General features: G+C 45.1%; 1 protein-coding gene across 12 annotated transcripts in view; it reads left to right on the top strand.

Moving 5' to 3' along the window:
* Positions 1-376: 376 nt before the first annotated feature.
* Positions 377-14,720, top strand: part of REEP1 (receptor accessory protein 1) — a 53,808-nt gene continuing 39,464 nt past the window's right edge. For 11 of the 12 annotated variants that reach the window (XM_015862591.2, XM_015862588.2, XM_015862589.2 and 8 more), the window contains exon 1: positions 453-591. In XM_015862591.2, the coding sequence (XP_015718077.1) occupies positions 560-591 (32 nt within the window). In that variant the 5' untranslated portion in view covers positions 453-559. Of the gene's footprint in view, positions 592-14,720 lie in introns of all 12 variants that reach the window. The other variant, XM_015862587.2, reaches the window with a different exon arrangement.

Genomic DNA, 14,720 nt, shown 5'->3' with positions numbered 1-14,720 from the left:
AACCGGGGCTACTCAGATGGAGCAGAGGGGACTCAGGGCTTCTTACCTGAGGCCATAAATCGCTGCAGGAAGGTGCAAGAGGATGGAGCCAGGCTCAGAGACACGGGCACAGCCCGGAGCCCAGCAGCTCCCCCTGCCCATTAAGCAGCACTGCTGTCCTGGCACAGGAGCCAGAGAGGCTGGATCCGGTGGGGTTCTCCTCCTCGGGGACGTCCGAAAGCCGCCTGGGCACCCCGCCCTGGCTGTCCCCTCGCTGTCCTCACACCGGGGCTTCACGTCTCCGGCAGCGAGGAGGGGACAGCTCCGGCGGGGACTCGGGCTCCTCCTCCTCCTCCCGCAACCCCGAGTCCCACGGGGGGCGGCGGCGGGGCCCCGGGCTCTGCCCAATCTCCGCGGCCGAGCCCGGCTGCGCGTTGGCTGCCGGCGGTGCCGCCAGTGAGGCTGCGCTGAGGCTGCGGGGCCGGATGGCCGAGCCGCCCGCCCCGCTCACTCGGGCGGCGGCCGGCGGCGGGCGAGGAGACGGGGGCGAGCCCTCCGTGCTGGGAGAGCCAGCGGAGCCATGGTGTCATGGATCATCTCCAGGCTAGTGGTGTGAGTAGCCGCCGGCGATTCGCAGCGCGGGGATATTACGGGTGGGTTGCGGAACGTTTGCGGCGCTGTCACGGCGCAAGGTGACGAGGTGAGCGGCTCCGAGAGGCTGCGGGAGAGCACGGCCACGCCGGTCACCGCTTCACCGAGGGAACGAGGCTTTGTTAGAGGGATCGGGCGACCGGTCGCGCACCCCCGAGGACCCCCAGCATGGGAGGTGAAGCGTGCGGCTCCGTGCGCCTGTCCTCCAGCTCGTCCGTGCCTTGTTGCGGGCACAAATTCCCTGCAAATGCTGCCCGTGCAGCAGGGCGATGTATTCCCCCACCTGCCGAGATATTTCGGCCCAGCTGCTCGTCTTGGCGAGAGATTCGGTTGGGAAAGGAGTGAGGAGGGGAGGTGATGCTGAAGGTGGGGCACCAGGATGGCCGCTGTGGCACACGCTGCTGTTTGGGCAATGTGGCTGCTGGTGTCTGCAGTGCTGAACCACACGGATTGTTCGGGGTTTTCTCTGTACGTAGAGCTTGGAGCTCAGGAGAACATCTCCCATGCTCTGGAGGCGTTGAGGAGGATCTGGAAGGGCCTGTCACTTTCTTTGTCTGAGAGAAACGTGCCATGAGGTTGCACCATCAGCGTGGTTCCATTAAGGCATTTTCAGGGTCTCATTTTTTGCATTTTGAGATGAGGCATAAAAAGAAAACCTTGACTCAATCTTGGCTATCTCTATATCACAAAGATGGTGGGGGGCTGTTGGATATGAAGGATTTGGAGGGTTCTAGCGTTGAATTCAGCCCCCAGAGGTTTATGAGCTGGATTCAGCCGCAGCTGTTGCTGGCACTGGTGGGTTTGCACTTCATTCAAAGAAAGCATGTTAGCATTGAAATGATATAATTTGAATGGTATAACTGCAGATTTCTCTGCTAGCAGTGCAAGCTGTATTGTCCAAGGCTGCTTTTCTTTCCTTCCTTCTGATTTCTGCTTTGAAAATCATCTTGTAATCCAAATAATCCTCAAGAACGAGGAATGTCAGACAAGAGATGGTAATTTTGCTTGCATTGGTGCACATACATACACAGGTGATTTCATCTAAGGCATGTGGGCTGGGATAGGATCGAGGCAGCACACAGAGCACTTGACATTGCATTCAGGTAATTAGCTGAGAATACAGACCTTCCCATTCCCTTTGCTTTGTTTGAGCAGCGTGTCACAGAATGGAATCATGTGTTGTGGGTGGTACCAGTTATTCCTTATACTAGAATGTCAATGGTAAATGACAATTGGAAGGTTCTATTTAAATATTAGTCATAGTAATAATTAAAAAATCAATAACATAAGGAAATTTTGTACAGACTAGCCTTGATCGCCTCTATCTTTGCATTACTATTTAGTATATAACCCATCTTTTAAGAATGCTCTGCACCAGGAAGGTGTGGGTTTGCTATGATCCCAGCAAGATCATGATACCATAGAGTATTGCTTAAGATGCAGTTTACTGGGGCTTGCATTGTAAAGAAAGACAGGAGACCATTGGTAATCTTATGTCCCTGCAGATGCTGGGCGCTGTGTGATGTGGACCAGCCCTTGTGGCTGGGTGTGGTGCACCATGCAGATCTGCCTGCGGGAGGTGACCTGACGTGTTGGTCTTCAGAGTACATATAGAGGTTGCTTAAAGAAAAAAAAAGCCAAAAAGGCGATTCTGTTTATCATTTCTACTGACAACACAAGGGAACTTGTTGCTGTGCTTCTTATGACAACAAGGGCAGGCAGGTGGTGTAACTGCTGCTGACTGCTGTGAGCTTCCTCCAGGCTCCTGTGTTACAGTTACCCAGCAAAGTTTATCCTGCAGCCAAGGGATTAGTGCAGCACATTGTGGGCCAGAAGGCCAAACTGTACCTGTGGCACAGCACAACCTGTACCTGCTCAGGTTAACTGGTGTGTGGCTGCTGACTCCTCAATATACAGCGGCTTTCAGATTAGGGTCATTACGAAGATCTAATCTGTGTAACTTGATTTCCTCATCTGATTATGAACTGTCAACTCATCCATCAGTACGGATAGCTGTGCACTAAGTAGAATGGCCACCTGGTTTAGGCTTTTTTCTTTCATGCCTATTAGCTTTCCTTCCCCCTTTGAATCTTGTTAGCCAATAAGGATTATGAGGGAAAATGTCATGGTGTGATTTAATCATTTTGTGAATCCTGCTTTCTGCTCTCAGGACTTGTGTTGGTCTATGTGGGATCTACCGATATGACTCAGCTAATAGGAAGGGCTCTAAAAGCAAAAGCAAACCCTTGCTTTGGCTTTTGAATGCTTTGTCACTTTTACTACCCCTGTTGCTTATCTGTGCTCTGTCTTTAATTAGTGGGTATTGTGTTTCAGTGCATTTTTACCTTCGGGGCTGGGTTGTGGATTCCCTCAGCAAACCACTGTGGCAGTTTAAAGCATCAGTCATGCCTGTGATTTGATCCTTACTGCTTCTGTCCTGGCAACTTCTGTTTCCAAAATGATGCTGAAGGAGGGTAGTGAACATCCTCACCCCTTCCACATGAAGCCAGGCAGCTGACTTTCACAAAGGGGCGTTTGGAATCACTGCAGTTGTGTCTGTTGCATCTTGGAGTCTTTGTTGCTTTGTCTCTGACAATAACCGGAATGGGACCTCATCGTGTGTTAATTACCAACCCTTATTTATTCATCATCTCTGAGTACATCTCGAAGGACATCCTGACACATCTGTATTTCAGTTTCCTCAGCTGGGAAGTGTAATAAACTGTGCTGAATTTGTCTTTCTTGAGACAGACCAGAAGGGAGCAGTGGCATGTCCTTCCATCTCCAGCTTAATGCTATTAATTGCAAAGGAGGGTCTTCGTTTCAGGTGGTAGGGAACACTCTAGCAGAAGGACTTGGGATCTGTTGTCATTATTTCAGTCCAATCTGTGTCCAGCTGTCGTAGGTTGTCAGAGACTTCCTAAACTTTTGGCTGCTGTCTAAAAATATTTTAAAATTAAAAAACAATATATCAATTAAGCCCATTTTATTAACATGGCAATGCCTTTCCAATAAAGATAGCAATGATAGAGAACAGAAATGCAGGTTTCTGGAAGCTTGGCACGTCCCATTGCATCTTGAAAGCCTTTCAGTTTGGAACGCATCGCCGAGGAAGGAGATGTCAGTAGAAATGAGGTTAGATCAGACAGGTCATCGATAGCAGAGGTGATAGTGTGGCTTACAGATTTGAGTTCGTGCCATTAAAAGCGCATTGTAAATGTTTATGGAATTGTTTGTGGCAGCCTCAGGTGTGTTCACTGGGAATTCCCAGCTCTATGGGGAAGTAAAGGGGATTTGGGAATCTATGAGAAGCATCCTTTCATCTGGCTGCTGGCTGGAAGTAGATAGGTTTGAACAGAACAACATCCAGCAATAGGCCAATATCCAGCAATAGGCCTAGCGTGCTCCTGGCTGAGTTACCCGTACCATGAGGTGGTGTCATCCTTTGGAAATACATCTTGCTCTGCTGCTCTTTCACACAAAGAGCCCCCAGCCCTGGTGGCTCCCAGCCTGATTGTGCCACTGTGGCTTTGCTGTAGAGCCAGAACCTGTTGGTGACAGTAACTGACAGAGGAGCATCCAGCGCAGGTGCAACATTTGCTTTGCCCTTCATGTGAAATGTGAGCGTGAGGATCACACTGCAGGGGATAACGCTGCCTGCTGCTTTGTCAACTGTGACCCAGATATTCCCTGCAGAAGCACAGATGTGGTGGAAATGCTCTTAGCCCCACCGGGGAAGGCTTTCATGAGTGCACATGCATGTAACGCAGATGTTACCAGTCCTGGTTTGGTAAGGGAGGGTGTTTACCAGACTAGAAGTTGTGGGAAATAACTAAGGGGCTTGACCTTTGCAGCTGCCTTAAATGCAGTACTTTCCTTTCAGGGGATCCTTTCAGTGTCACTGTATTAATGTACTTCCAAATGTTAATTAGATCTGGTGTCATCAGATTGGTTTTTGAGCAACGTATTAATGAAAGATGGATGTAGAAGATAGAACAAAAATACAGACTTAGATACTACCTGAACCAAACAGCCAAGATCTTAAATATGTGGAATAATGGTGCATTGCCTTCCAGATTCTCAATGCTGCTATCAGTGTTATAGGCAGCAGAATTCAACAGCCAAACTGCCTGTAGATCTGGGCACTGCAATACCTACAAGTGGTTGCTTAGTCCTGGAAAGGAGATTCAGATCCCAGGTTGTGGTCTACAGGTGGCTGTCAGTCCATGAAAAGACTGCAGCTCTACCACAGAACCCCACCTGCTGACAGTTATCAGTTATACTGGTTTAGTCAGATAATAGATTTATTTTCAATATATTCCTTAATTAAAAGTTTTGCAGTCATAACCACTGACTTACAGTTCTGTAAGATATTTGTGTTTGGATATTTTACCAATTCCATGCTACTCATGCATCATCTGTCCTTAAGCAGCAGTGGGATATGAAATGAGTTGTATGTTTCTTTCAAAGGATCAGCTGGTCCAGTGAGTAGATAAGGTTGAAGAAAAGCTCCTCCATACTCTTACTGCAGTTAATGGAGGGGAACAGCCATCTCGCAGAAGCTTCCATTAAAGATAATGCGTTGAATAAAGAGCTGTTAGTTCAAGAGGAAACACTTAGCAGAGAGAAGACAAAGAAGTTTGTGTAATCACACCTCCTACTTCTAGGTAGTAAGAGTGTATTTGCCTTTCTGCTTCTATGCTTCCAGCAGGCAGAGGTGGTATTTTGGGAACGTTCAGGCTGATCATAAAGGTAGGTGAAGAGTTGAGAGCAATGCAGAAGAACTGGCCATTTTAGGTTGCTGTAGACCCATCATATGCCACAAGTTCTTCCATGTCCTCACTAGATAACTAGGGTGTGAGCCTAGGCTTCTTTTTGTCTGACTGCAGTTGTATGTAGGAAAAAATGAGGGCTACTTAGCAAGTTTCAGATGATTCTTGTTGAGATGGAATGGCTCAGTTGAGGAAAGGGTCTGAATGAACAATGCCTTCACAAGCAAAACACCTGGCAAAATGTCACTTAATTCGCATCCTTGTCTTGTCGCTCATGTGCTATTTAGATTGTAAAGTCTTTGGGATGGGAACTTCAGTGTTTTTCACACCTATGCAATGAGATTTTGTCTCTGCCTGGTTCTCCCAAGTTCTGCAGCGTTATAAAGATAAATAATGTATGAATAAATGCAACTCCGCCTTTCTGATGAATCATTCAAGGTCCTGTGCTCCTCTTTGTGATGCTGTTACCGGTGTAGTGTTCATGGCCTGTGTTTGCATTTCACATGCACAGAATAAGAGAAGATTTCTGCTCTAAGGAGCTCTTAATTTAAATCAATGAAATACAGGCGGAACAGATGGTGAAAGGAAGTGAATTCAAAGAAGCGACAAAACGAGAGCTGCATCTTTTCTGTCTGTGGTTTATGTGCCCTCTAAGAAGAGAACTGAGACAACAGGGTGCTCTGCTTATTCTGCAGGCAGGACCCAGGGAAGCACTCTGGACCTGGAGCAGCTCACCAGAACCAGAGAAATTAGTGGTACTTTCTCAAGCTTTGCACACAAAGCAACTCTGTCATATCGGTAGGAGTCACAGAGCACGCATTTCTCTTTAGTGGTTTTCTTCTTGTAAACGCATATTGTGGAATATATCAAGGGGAGACAAGGGATTTAATTTTGATTTTGGTGATAAAGTGGGGATCTGCAGATTGGCAAAAGCTGATGTACAGCCAGAGAGAGGCAGCAATGGTGCTGAAGGAAAGATGGTACAGTAAAGAGAAGAGTAAGCATTACTTTTCAGAAGAGACACATTTATATGGAGGCAGAGTGTTCGATGTCAAGTTGGAGACTGAGAGTGACAGAAAGACAACTGTTTGTAAGGAGCTGTTCCTCATGTCTGGAATTTTGTGCTTTTTGGACTAGTCCCAAGGATGCCAAGGCAACGTGGATAGCCTGCCTTTGGATCTACTGAGCAGTTCAGTGCTATCAGTGTCAACAAACAGTTGCAGCTCCTGCCCAAGAAGCACTTCTGTTCTCTTGAGTTCATACTGTTGCTTCCTTCCACTGAGCTCAGTTGAGCTCATTCACTGTATTCCTTGTTTCCAGGCTCTAAATAAGTATCTTTAGAGACAGCCAAAAAATGAAAGAAACTTCTTGCCTCATGGTCTGAAGGGAGAATTTGTGAGTGATGTAAATATGGGTTTTGAGTGGAACTTTTCCAAGTCAAGTAACTGAGAGTTCAGAGATGCTCTGGGATGTTTTGTATAGACTGGCCCATCACGTAGCAGAGCTCAAGCAATGAGAGAGGAGAGAAACTGGGAGGGCAAAATGGGAAACCCAGGATCTGGACTGTGTCTGTGCGTATCTAAACTTAGACTTTTGAGACATCCCCTATTATGTGACCCACAAGAATCAGCTTGTCTGATCCTCAGTGTTAAGTCATCATGAATAACAACATCTGGCTCCTAAAATCTGTCTACGGAATTCACGGTGACACTTGCAGGAGGAAGGTGGATGCTGGAGCTGCACTGAGGCTAAAAGGCATTGAGTTGGGTGATGTGCTCTGTGGGAAAAGATTGAATGAGTTTACTGGACATGTGTGGCTGGAGAACAAGCACAAGAGATGGCTGTATGGAAATCATAGAATGGCCTGGGTTGAAAAGGACCATAGTGATCATCTAGTTTCAACTGCCTCTGCCAAGGGCAGGCCCACTAGCCACCAGACCAGGCTGCCCAGAGCCACATCCAGCCTGGCCTTTAATACCTCCAGGGATGGGGCATCCACAACTTCCCTCGGCAATCTGTTCCAGTGCGTCACCACCCTCTGAGTGAAAAACTTCCTCCTGATATCCAACCTAAACCTCCCGTCTCAGTTTAAAACTATTCCCTCTTGTCCTATCAATATCCACTCTCGTAAACAGCTGTTCCCCCTCCTATTTAAATGCTCCCTTTAAGTACTGGAAGACTTCAAGGTCTCCCTAGAGCCTTCTCTTCTCCAAGCTAAACAGGCCTGGTTCATTCAACCTTTCCTCATAGGAGAGGTGCTCCATCCCTCTGATCATCTTAGTGACCTTCCTATAGACTGTTCCAAGAACTCCACATCCTTCCTGTATTGGGGGCCCCAGGCCTGGACACAATACTGCAGATGGGGCCTCACAAGTGCCGAGCAAATGGGGACAATCACCTCCCTCTCCCTGCTGGCCACCCTTTTTTAATACAGCCCAGAACACAGTTGTCCTTCTGGGCTGCAAGAGCACACTGCCAGCTCATATCCAGCTTCTCATTGACCAGGACCCCCAGGTCCCTCTTCATAGGGCTGCTCTCAAGGAGATCTTCCTGCAGTTTGTATAAATACCTAGGGTTGTCCCAACCCAACTGCAGCACCCTGCGCTTGGCCTTATTGACCCTCAGCTTGGTATCATCTGCAAACTTGCTGAGGTTGCACTTGATGCCACCGTCTGTCATTGAGGTGTTGAAGAGCACCAGTCCCAGGACTGACCCCTGAGGGACACTGCTCATGACTGGCCTCCACCCTGACACAGAACCATTGATCACAACCCTTTGGCTGCATCCAGCCAGCCAATTCCTAATCCATCATACAGTCCATCCTTCAAATCCACACCTCTCCAATTTAGAGAGAAGGATGTGGTGAGGGACCATGTCAAAGGCTTTGCAGAAGTCCAGGTAGATGACATCCATCGCCCTTCCCCCATCCACCAAAGCCATCATAGAAGGCCACCAGATTGGTCAGGCAAGATCTACCCTTGGTGAAGCCACGCGGGGTGTCTCAAATCAACTCTTTGTCTCATATGTGCCTTAGCACAGCTTCTAGGATGACTTGCTCCATGATCTTCCTAAGGCACAGAGGTGAGGCTCACCTGCCTGTACTTCCCCAGATCTTCCTCTCTCCCTTTCTTTAAAATAGGAGTAATATTTCCCTTTTTCCAGTCTCTGGGACTTCACCAGACAGCCAGAATTTTTCAAATATGATGGAGAGCAGCTCAGCAACCACATCATCCATCTCTTCCAGAACCCGAGGATGGATATCATCCATTTAGGTGTGAGATGAAGCGTGCAGGCTGAGGGCTGTTTGCATCTTTCCTGGCTTAACTGTACCTGTTTTGCAGCTGAACAAAGGATTTCACTTTCCAGGTTTATTGTTTTCACTCTGCTTATAAAGATTTCAGCCAAAACAGAAAGATGTTGCTATTTAGAAAGAACATTAATAATTAAAGTGAGGTACTCAGGAGAATATACCCCACAAGACTGGATTTGTTGAATGTAAGTAGATCATAATAATTTCCATGGTAACACACTCCACTGTCCTATATACAGAAAGAGTCTCTTGTAGGATCACAGTGAGGAAGCTGTTATTTAAACCAGATACCTTAAAAACACAGGGAATGAAATGAGTAAATGATTTCCTGCATAAACATAGTTGAAATTTTCTCACGTTTGTAATATTAGACAGAATTAGTTCCTATCTGAAATACTTGCATCTTGACTGTTTTGCCAATGGAATTAGACCGTAAGTGATGCATTGCCAAATTTTAACAGGAACTGCCACAAAAAAATCCCAATCCTACCTTGTGGTAAACCTGAAGGATCAAGGGTGGATGTTCTGCAGACAGAGGGAATAAAATAGCTGAAAGATGCTGATCTGGTGCAAACCTCCATCACTTTCTTATTCCTAAGGCAACAGGAGGGCTTCAGCGTACAAAAGCAAGTGCAGCTCTGCTGAAGTCAGTGAGCAAAGTAAATCTGCCCCTATGAGAAACCCAAGGTTATGTCTGTAGTGTAGAATGGAGAGAGCCTTGGAGAGGGTGCCAGATGGATCTTAAGAAATTGCACTTAATGTGATGGAAACTGGCCAGTTCAAGACAGCAAAAGGCTTTTATTTCTCATGAGTCTCAAATTGAATTTTATCTTTGTGGGCTGATAGAGTGTTCCCAAAGATGCATTTCTGCCAGGACAGTGATCCTATCCTTTCTTTCATCTTAGTGTTGGGTATTTCATCATTAAATTGTCATATGGCTTTGCCTGTGCGTCAGCAATTGAAGACCCAACAGATGGGCTGACCCAAAGCCTGTCATCAAGGTATCTGTGACCTCAGTGCTCTGTGGAAGTTTACAACTGAGCTCTCTAATAAGCATTAGTACCCACAATAAGCTGAGGATGAGGGCTGTGACCACCTACTCTTCAAATTGCTTGGAAGATCCTTAATGCCTTGTTGCAGGCAGCCCAGGATATACAAACTACTTTGTTCCCTACAGGGAGAAGCTCTGTCATCTCTCATACTTCATCCCTATACCATTATGTGAAGATCTTCAGAGGTGTTTCAGAGGCTGACTCGCACGGTTAGCACTTTGCTCGTGTGATTTAAGATCCTGGTTGACTTAAATCCATTTCAGTGCTGTTTTGCAGAGCTTGGAATTGCAAGAGTCTGCTGTCAGCCATTGCCAAGGGCCTAGAGGAGGTGCCATGTGACTGATGGTACAGATCCCATGCATACTTGTGCAGATTATTCCTGGATCAGTTCATAATGAGCAGAGCTGGTTAAGGGACTACATGCAGCCAGACTGAAGGATCTTTGCTGCTGTCCACAGGGCAGGGCATGCATTCTAAGTGCATAAATACTACACCAGATTTTGCATGGTACTGAAATCTGAACCACTTGTCTTTTTTTTTCCTGTGGTTTGTATGCAGTTCATAGTTAATCCCATGTAAATGTACTTTGTAAAGCATCTCTTTATTTTTTTCCCCCTCTCTAGTATTTAATTATAGATTGGATAGGTTTCCCCTCTTTGCTGTAGTGTGCCCTGAGGTTTTTGCACTCAGAGGTGCTCTACAGCCACAGGAATGGCTCTGTATTCTTCCTCAATTATTATTCTGCTGAGGTTTGCAGATACTTGGCTGTAACAAATCAGACCCCTATTCAAAAACACTATTGTGCTTCAGATATATTCTTGAAATCAAGAAACCTCAACCCAGGCAGTCAGTCCATAAATGGCTGCAGTCTGTAAAGAGGCAGTTCTTTACAGCACATTCAGCTACATGGTGCGGTGGAAACAATTAACTGTTTCACTTCAAATAGCAGCGCTTTGTTTCTGGAGAGCTGAGCTTTGCAACGCTGTTATCCTGTGTGAATCTTCTTGTCTGGGCAGGAGAACAAACATCGGCCTGTGGCATTTAAACCAGCATATGACAATGAATAAGAAGTGATGGAAAAACATCCATAAGATAGAAGGCGGTGTGGGTGTTCCCACTAAAAGTACAGGCTGCCTTCTCACGCAGCTGCCTGCTTAGAAATCTCTATAATGGACGTGGAGGCATTGGCTGCCTTTTCCCTTTGCTTTCCTCTAAAGTTATTTCTGTGAAGTCTCCATCTGGTTCCTAAGCCTCAGTTTATATTTCATGTTATATTTTGAGTAGCTGCCAGCTGCAAGTTATATATGTGTAAGAGAAGGTGAGAAGGGAAAGAAGGTGAAGTTGCTAAGCCAAAAGAAAGAGGCAATTCAAAACCTTTGCTGCTCTGAGCTTTGCTATACGCTGTTTTTTATTCAAGCCCTCAACAAAGAAGTTTTCCTCCCAGTGTAAGGATATGTTTCTGTCACGGGCCCTGATCTGAGTGCATTTGTGTTAGGGGAAATGCAGCACAGAACAGTGGCATGGCTCAGAGATTCTTATGTCTAGTGCTCTCAGCCAAAGCCCAGAATTCAGAGAGTTATGAGAAGTCGAGGAGAGATCAAAATTGAATGCAAATGGGAACATGACATCTTCTGTCAGAACAAAGATTGAATAGCTGGGTAGCAGTCCTGCTGTCTGCAGCACATAAAAAAGCTCTAGTCAAAACCGTTCACCAAGTAATGAGATTCCATTTAAAGTCGTGACTTTTCTAACATGTATATATCTACATGCTCTCATTTGTCCTCCAACCCTGCCAGATCCTGTTTGCCTGCTCTTTTCTGAGAAATCATTAAGACTGAGAATTTATTTGGAACAGAGATGTTCCTGTAATCACTTCCAAGAAATCACCTGATGAGATTAAATGAACAAATGTTAAGTATTGGCAGTTCTGAAGTACTAAGAGGTGCTCACAGAGTGAGGTCATCCAAGTGTGATGATGGAGGTAATAAAAGATAGCATAGAAACATAGCCTGGGTACTGCCACTTCTGTTTCCAGGCTTGACTCTGCTTGGGCTGTTACCAAGCTGCTGATTTCCAGTGGAGAAAAGCATTTAATTTCCAGCAAGATCGATGGAACCTGTAGATATTCATCATCTCTGAAAGCCACATGTTATCTCAGGCTGCTCTAAAGGTTTTTACCCTGGGAATCTCTCTGTCCAAAATCTATGAATTCCACTTGACGTAGTAAAGCTCTCTGTACAAAGTGCTGTACTGTGAGATGCTTCAGTAGATACCGGTCCTCGCTCTTAAGTCATTCCTGAACTCTATGTAATTAATTGTTTTAAACTTATCATAAAGCAGTTAAATAGTAGTAGTGTTGGGGACATGGGTGGAAGCTAAAAGAGACTCCTTCCTCAGTTTTATTGTAAGAGACCTGAAGCTGATTTATTGTGCTACAGAAACTGAAATCTGAAGTCATTGGTTTAACAGGAAAGTGTCTGAGCTGTTAAACTTTAGGGAGAAGCTTTAGTAAGACAGGAAAATACCAGGGATTAAAGAAATAGATCAGGTGTTGGCCAAGAAGTACCACACCTGGAGATGTTTAATGAGATAAAATGACCTGGGAGAAACTGATGTCTTTGAATTAAGAATGAAGAAGAATTAAGCTGTGGGATGAATGATGTGAATGATGTAGGAAAGTTAATCAGAAGTGATTAGAGATTCCAGTTTGGAAGAGAAGCCTTGCATCCTGTGGAACATCCCTGAGTGCTGAATCAGTGTGTGCCTGAATTCTAATGTTTCTTATACTTTTGTACTCTTTATTGAGCAAAGAACAATTGAGCAAAGAACAAAGATATTTTAGATTCCTATACAAATTGCATGAGCTATATCTGTCACATGCACCTGCAAAGGGAATTGTAAATCAGGAATTCTTAACCTTTGCTGTGATACTGGGCAACACGCTCAGGGATCTATGTGAATTTTAAAGGCTATGCAATGGTATATCTTTCAGAGATATATCAGAGGTTTAATAAGGCATGAGACATTCACCCATGCAGTGTGCTATATGTTCCAAGCTCGAATAAGTGACTGTATCCTGCTCAATGGCAGATCTGCATGTCAGCAATGCATGATCAGTGTCCAAGTTGGAGAATACTCAGCTGAACATCTGAGAAACCAATCTGGAAAATGAGCAACAAGAAAGAACTTCCCTTGTTCTCAAATGCTTTCTGAGAACTACTTGAGGATGGTAAGACTTTTAAATACATTGATGTTTCTGTGTGTAGGGTCCTGCTATGCCCCCAGCTGTGGTGCTGTAAAGGCACCACATAGGTGTGGTAGGGCAGAGAAGTCAAAGCTCTTTGAATTGTATTTGTCCTCTTATAAACATAGGTGAACCCTTTGAAAATGCTGAGTATGTCTTAGACTTGGTTTCATTCCACTTCTCTACATTTAACCTGGAAAATACAGTTCTCCAGCTTATAAAGGTAGAATTTAGACACTGTGTTGGAGATTGTAATCTACAGAAATCTATTAAAGAAGGTTTCTACTCAAGCAAGGCTTTGTTGGACACTGCAGCCTCTGACCCTCTTAAAAATGAACATTGCCTGACTATTAGGTGTGTGCATGGATAATTTCCTTTCTTTTGCTGGAGAAAGTAAGTGTCATTTTAACTCCAAATACATGCCGTGGGTTTCAGAGTTTGACGTAGAAGTAAATAAGCTCATAATGAATGCTTGTGGCTTTATGCAAGTGTAGATCATGCAACAGCATTACCATAAAACCATTACCTTTTGTTGTAGTGCTGCACAGTAAATGACACAAGAGCTTACACTGTAAATATGGGGCTGTAGAGATAAGGGGAAATCTATCTGTTCTTTTTCTAGGGCAAAAACGTGGCTAAGCAAGAGAAAGTAAGAAGTGTCCATAAATATTCATTGCAACTCCCTCACAACCTTAACTTAAGTCCCACTGAATATATACACCTAGCAGAGGGTCTCTGCTGCTTAGCTGCTGGGTGAGCCTGGTTCCTCTGGGTCAGCCCTGAAGGATGTTCTTCCACTCTCCTATGAGTGCTAATGATGAAGCTTCTTGGTGGCAAGCGTTGGCTGTTCCCTATATCCAGGAGAAAGTTAGTGCATTCAGTAGGTATTTTACATCTTACTATTATGAGCTGATATGTGAAGGAGTAAGATGTGAAATAAGGCTGAACAGAGTGCCAGCGTACCTTCATATTGGCATGCGCTTCCTATCAGATGTGAACTTTAGTCTGATGTCTTTCCATGCATCCCAGAATAAGTATCACACCCCTATAGGGAGAAAATGTTCTGGGGTCTGTAGGGTGCTCAGGAGAACCTCTCCCAATGACTGTGGATGGGTCTGGGTCTGTCGGGGTGGGGCTGGGTCAGGGTGCCTCTGTGCTCCTTTGTATGTGCAGAGCCCAGCTTTTTATCATCTATCCTAATGCTGTGATTTAGGATTATCCACTATAAGGTCATTTTTCTTCTAACTGATTTTAATTAGAGGCAATTAATTTTGCTGGTAGTTGAAGCTGAATTCAGAGGTGTAGCCAGGAGCTCTGCCTGATTGTTCGTTAGCGACACATGGCTTCAGTACAGAGGTTTGTTTGCTTCTCATTTCCTTCCCTTTGTGCCTAGGCTAGACTGGAGGCTGCTCTGTATCAGTGTAGCTCCAGCTGGGGATCCCTCCCTCCTTGTTTATCTCAGTGCACCATGCATTTCATTAAGATACTGTTATTATCCATATAAAATGGAAGGATTAGGAAGGATGAATGAAATGAGAAATGACCCTAGAGGAAGGAGCTCTATTAAATCCATGCTAGAAATTCTTGTATAATGCATATGAGAAAAGACTGGGAGTCTGCCTTTTTAAGGCTGTGTGACAGTGTCTCATTTTCTTTATTTTTGCTTTAAATTATGCAGGTTCTGGTAAAAGAGTCCCCAGCCTCACCCTGAA

Source organism: Coturnix japonica, chromosome 4, assembly GCF_001577835.2.
Source record: "Coturnix japonica isolate 7356 chromosome 4, Coturnix japonica 2.1, whole genome shotgun sequence".
NCBI classification, from domain to species: domain Eukaryota; kingdom Metazoa; phylum Chordata; class Aves; order Galliformes; family Phasianidae; genus Coturnix; species Coturnix japonica.
This window is presented reverse-complemented; position numbering and strand designations above follow the sequence as displayed.